The sequence below is a fragment of the Vanellus vanellus genome (assembly GCF_965231255.1).
Source record: "Vanellus vanellus genome assembly, chromosome: 2".
NCBI lineage: Eukaryota > Metazoa > Chordata > Aves > Charadriiformes > Charadriidae > Vanellus > Vanellus vanellus.
In genome coordinates this window covers 49,437,562-49,442,124 of record NC_138906.1, presented here as the reverse complement: position 1 = coordinate 49,442,124, position 4,563 = coordinate 49,437,562, and the positions used below count along the sequence as shown (strand labels likewise).

General features: G+C 45.0%; 1 protein-coding gene across 1 annotated transcript; it reads left to right on the top strand.

Moving 5' to 3' along the window:
* Window positions 1-2,433: 2,433 nt before the first annotated feature.
* Window positions 2,434-3,489, top strand: LOC309668571 (C-C chemokine receptor type 8-like; the record flags this gene model as incomplete). Its single annotated transcript, XM_082479024.1, has 1 exon — window positions 2,434-3,489. The coding sequence occupies one exon, from the start codon at window positions 2,434-2,436 to the stop codon at window positions 3,487-3,489; it is 1,056 nt and encodes a 351-aa protein (XP_082335150.1).
* Window positions 3,490-4,563: the final 1,074 nt, after the last annotated feature.

Below are 4,563 nucleotides of genomic sequence, written 5' to 3'. Positions count from 1 at the left end.
ACCCGCATATCACCAAATCTCAGCCATCTCCACAACTGATGGAGTAAACCTCTTGGAAACTCCCGAGCCCAAGAGAGGACAAGGACACGGTAGAAGGAGAAGGTGACTGGGGCCAACTGAGTGGAGGCTTCTTGCTGTCAAAGGTAAAGTCAACGCGCATTCAGTGTGCTACTCTTAAAAGTAATGGGCTAACTTTGGCAACCAGGGGAAAGGGACCTGCAGCAGTTATCTCTCTCTTGATACCCTCCAGAAAACCGTTTTTTCAGTTTGACTGTTTTGCCAACTGATGTGAAGAGGGGGGAAAATGGAAAATGCCGTGCCCTGGTCGGAAGCTGTCAAAGGCATTAACGGTGTAAAGCTGATTTGAAAGTCTGAAGTGGAGCATCTCCAGTCTCTCTTCAGCCCAGGAAAAACACTTTTGAATTTTGCCAAAATCAGATGCATCATATCTATAAATCTACATCTATGTATCTGTATCTATCTACGTATTTATATATCTATATAGCTATAACACAGTATTCATTATTTTTTGAAAATGTTTTACTTTTTCTTGTTGAATCTATGGACTGCTTTTAAGGGGTCCCTGATGGGCAATTAAGAAAAGCAAGCCATTGCTGTAATGATTAGAGTCACAGCGTGTCGGGGTCACACATCAAAAATATTAGCAGGAAATATGTTCTACCTGTATCTGTTGCTGAATGAACAGCTATTATCTAGGGGCTCAACATCTTGATATTTAGGGGTTTATTCATGAAAACAAAGTTGAAATTAATAATGCAGATGTCCTACCTACAGCTGAAAACTAAACATAGGAAAGAATTACACTGTCAACGTAAGTTGCTGCACTGCTTTTCTCTTATCACTCATTATCTCTGAACAAGAAACTCTGTAGGATTGAGTGTTGTTTTTGTAACAGGTTTCTCTGCATTGTACGTGCCAACTGACTTTGGTGGAAACAGTCCTGATGCCCCAAGAAAAGCTGAGGCAGGTCAGTGTGGCATGAGCAGCATCCATACCTGGAGCAGAGGATGAACGCTGACTCCAGCACCCCTCTGTGCTGTGCAAGCGGATCCACCTGTTTCCCTGCACAAGGTGGCACAGCCAGGCAAGAAGGGGTGAATTCTGATTCCTTCCTTGTCCGTTCGAAAATTTTCACCATTCTCTCTCTTTTCGTACGCCCGAGCAGCAATTTTTGACACAGGAGAGCATGTCCTCTACTTTTAATGAATTAATCACTGTCATTCATATTATTGCTACAGCTTAATAGCAATGATTATTACAAATTATTCTTCCTTCCTGGAAACTTTGTGTCCTTGAAGCACTTTAAAGACGTGATCAACCTGTATGCAAGCATAACACAGGTGCAGAGCACAACAAACATAAAAATGTCTTATCAGTGACAAGGGAAACTCCTTGGAAATAGAGTCTTTTGAAAGAACTATTACTTCTTAAAATGCAAACACTTAACTCTGAAAACCAGATCCCCTTTTGTAGGAATGATGAAGTGACATTAAAGAAAAAAAACGGTGGCTAAAGAACTGACTCACTTTTGGAGAGCAGGTCAGACTATTTTAAAGCAGTCTTCATTGCAATTCTTCAGAAATGACAGAGAGGAACCCCCCCACACACACACCCCTCCCTCCCCCCAGATTGTTTTGGTTTTCTCTAAACTGGAAAACTGAAGTTGGGCAGAACAGGCAGGAGTGATAAACTGCCGTGTTTTAGCAATAGGCACAGCCAAGCTGCTCACCAGCTGACGCGGAGGTCAGTGACAGCCTCACTGGAGCAGCCCAGAGCTTAGCACTGCAAGCGCTGCTGTGTAGCCCTACAAACTCCTTGATGCTGCAGAGGTTTTTTTTTCTATGCGATCCTGCACTCACCCATGGAAAATTATCTTACATGTCTCTGCACCCCATGCAGTATCTAGCCCTGATGGGCTCAGCTAAAAATGTAGTTATGCTGCTGGGTGATGGATTCTTCAGTCGAGACACTTTTATAAGGGTCTTTATGCTACAGGCAGAAAGCTTCCTGACCCCGGAGAGCACAAGAAAAACCAGATTCTTAGATCAGATGCAGGTTTTGTACCATTTTGTACCATTACGACTATTCAGAGCATGATTTTTTCCCTGTCGCTGTAATAATAAGAGGCTAACTCACTGGCACTGAGGCAGTTTCGGGCAAACCAAGAGCATCCCAGTACTCACACTTATGCACATAAAGGAATGATTGGTAGGCTACAGGTGCAGCTTTTTGGGTGGTACAGCTGCTGTTGTCCAGCCAGTGAGACCAAGACTGCATTTTGCAGTACCTGTCTGCCTGGAGGCTGACCCACAGGCTCAATGTGGCACAGAGAGAGGCAAAAGCCACCCTGGAAGTCCTGTGCCAGGACAGCCAGCCATTTATCCCTTGCTCTTTCCTTCACAGGTATCTGAGATGAATCCCACAAGCCAGTTCCTTGGCACAACAGAATATGACTATGGATATGATGAAAACACTGCTCCATGCAATGAAGGAAACAGCTTTCGCAGGTTCAAATCCCTCTTTCTGCCAATCCTTTACTGCCTTGTGTTTGTCTTCTGCCTTCTGGGAAACTCCTTGGTCCTTTGGGTTCTCCTGACCAGGAAAAGGCTGACGACGATGACTGACATCTGCCTGCTGAACCTCGCAGCCTCCGATCTCCTCTTTGTCGTGCCTCTCCCTTTCCAAGCCCACTACGCTTCAGACCAGTGGGTTTTTGGTAATGCTATGTGCAAGATAATGGCTGGCATTTATTACACAGGTTTTTATAGCAGTATTTTCTTTATAACCCTCATGAGCATAGATAGGTATATAGCAATTGTCCATGCTGTCTATGCCATGAGGATACGGACAGCCTCTTGTGGCATAATTATCAGTTTAATCCTGTGGCTGGTGGCTGGCTTGGCTTCTGTACCCAACATCATGTTCAACCAGCAGCTGGAAATTGAGCAGTCTGTGCAGTGTGTCTCCACATACCCCCCAGGCGACAATACCTGGAAGGTCGCTTCTCAGTTTGCAGCCAATATCTTAGGCCTCCTGATTCCCCTCACCATCCTCATTTGCTGCTATGCCCAGATACTGAAAAACCTTCAAAAATGCAAAAATCGGAACAAGATCAAGGCGATTAAGATGATTTTCATCATCGTCATTGTTTTCTTCCTCTTCTGGACTCCCTTCAACATCGCGCTGTTCCTAGACTCTCTGCAGAGCCTGCACGTCATCAATGACTGCCAGGCGAGCTACCAGATAGCCCTGGCCCTGCAGCTGACGGAAACCATCTCCTTCATTCACTGCTGCCTGAACCCCGTGATCTACGCCTTTGCCGGGGTGACATTCAAGGCCCATCTTAAAGGACTACTTCAGTCCTGTGTGCGTGTCCTCTCCAGCCCTCTTGGAGGTACAGGGGCTGGTCAGTCGTTTTCAGCGCACACCCAGCTCTCCGGCTGCTCTGACAGCGCAGGGTTCCTGTGACCCCACCTGAGCTGCCTTCTTCTGGTGCGAGAAGTTGGCCTAAGCTCTGGCATGGCCCTGAAAGTTGTACCATGTGTGCAGCATCCTCTTGGGAAGACCAGCATATCTATGTCTCGTTTTGGCATATGCTGTGAACTAAGGCACAGTAAGTGGCAACGTTAGTTTCCAAAGAGCGTTTATAAGATGGTGACCCTACAAGATTGCCACAGAATGATTTTTCATTAATTTTTAGAGCTCTTTTAATACATTTCAGCAAGCAAGGTGCTTCCTCTAGTCCTTATTTTCTCTTATATGCTTTGCTACAGCTCCCAGATAAAGAGGCCCCTCAGCTCAGGGTCCTGTTGCTTTGCTGTGGGATGCTGCCAGGGCCACAGCCAGGGGGTCCCTGGAGCTGCTGCCACCCAAAGCAACCTTTGTTGGTGACGCCTTCAAAAAGAGCATCCTTCAAAAAAAAAGCATGCCTTCAAAACACTTCCAGGTGGCCCCTATACTGGTCACTTGTTGAGGCCCATACACTTGAATCTGTTGTCATCAAAGCAGCCTGGTAGTCTGCATCACTGCTGGAGGTATGGGACCTCCAACTCTGTGCCCCTAGCGCTTGCTGATAAATATAAACGCCACAAAACGGCATGTAGCACATAGGCGCCTTATCTTTTTCCATACGTTGTTATTTTCTGCCATTTTATAAATGTTTTCTTTGAATAAACATATTAACTGCACCAGTTTGTCTTGGCCCCTGAAAATCTTTCTAATGACTCGCAAGCCTAGATTAGGATAAGGAAAGGATGTTTTTACTCACTTTTGAGCCCATATCACATAAAATACATCTGATGGGACGGAGAGGCACCCTGGAGTTCTTCAGCAAAAGAAATCTTGCCTCCAATCTCCTGCTGAGAAAGATTTCTTCTCAAAATCCCCATAAAAATTCACAGTGAAAAAGTAATATTTATGTTGAGGTTATACTACTGTAAACAAAATTCTGAAAGTTAAACGAGAGAGCATCTGAAACCAGGGAAAACACAGCCTGGGTATTGTCAAAGATTGTATTTTCTAGGGTAATAAAAAGCGTTATGT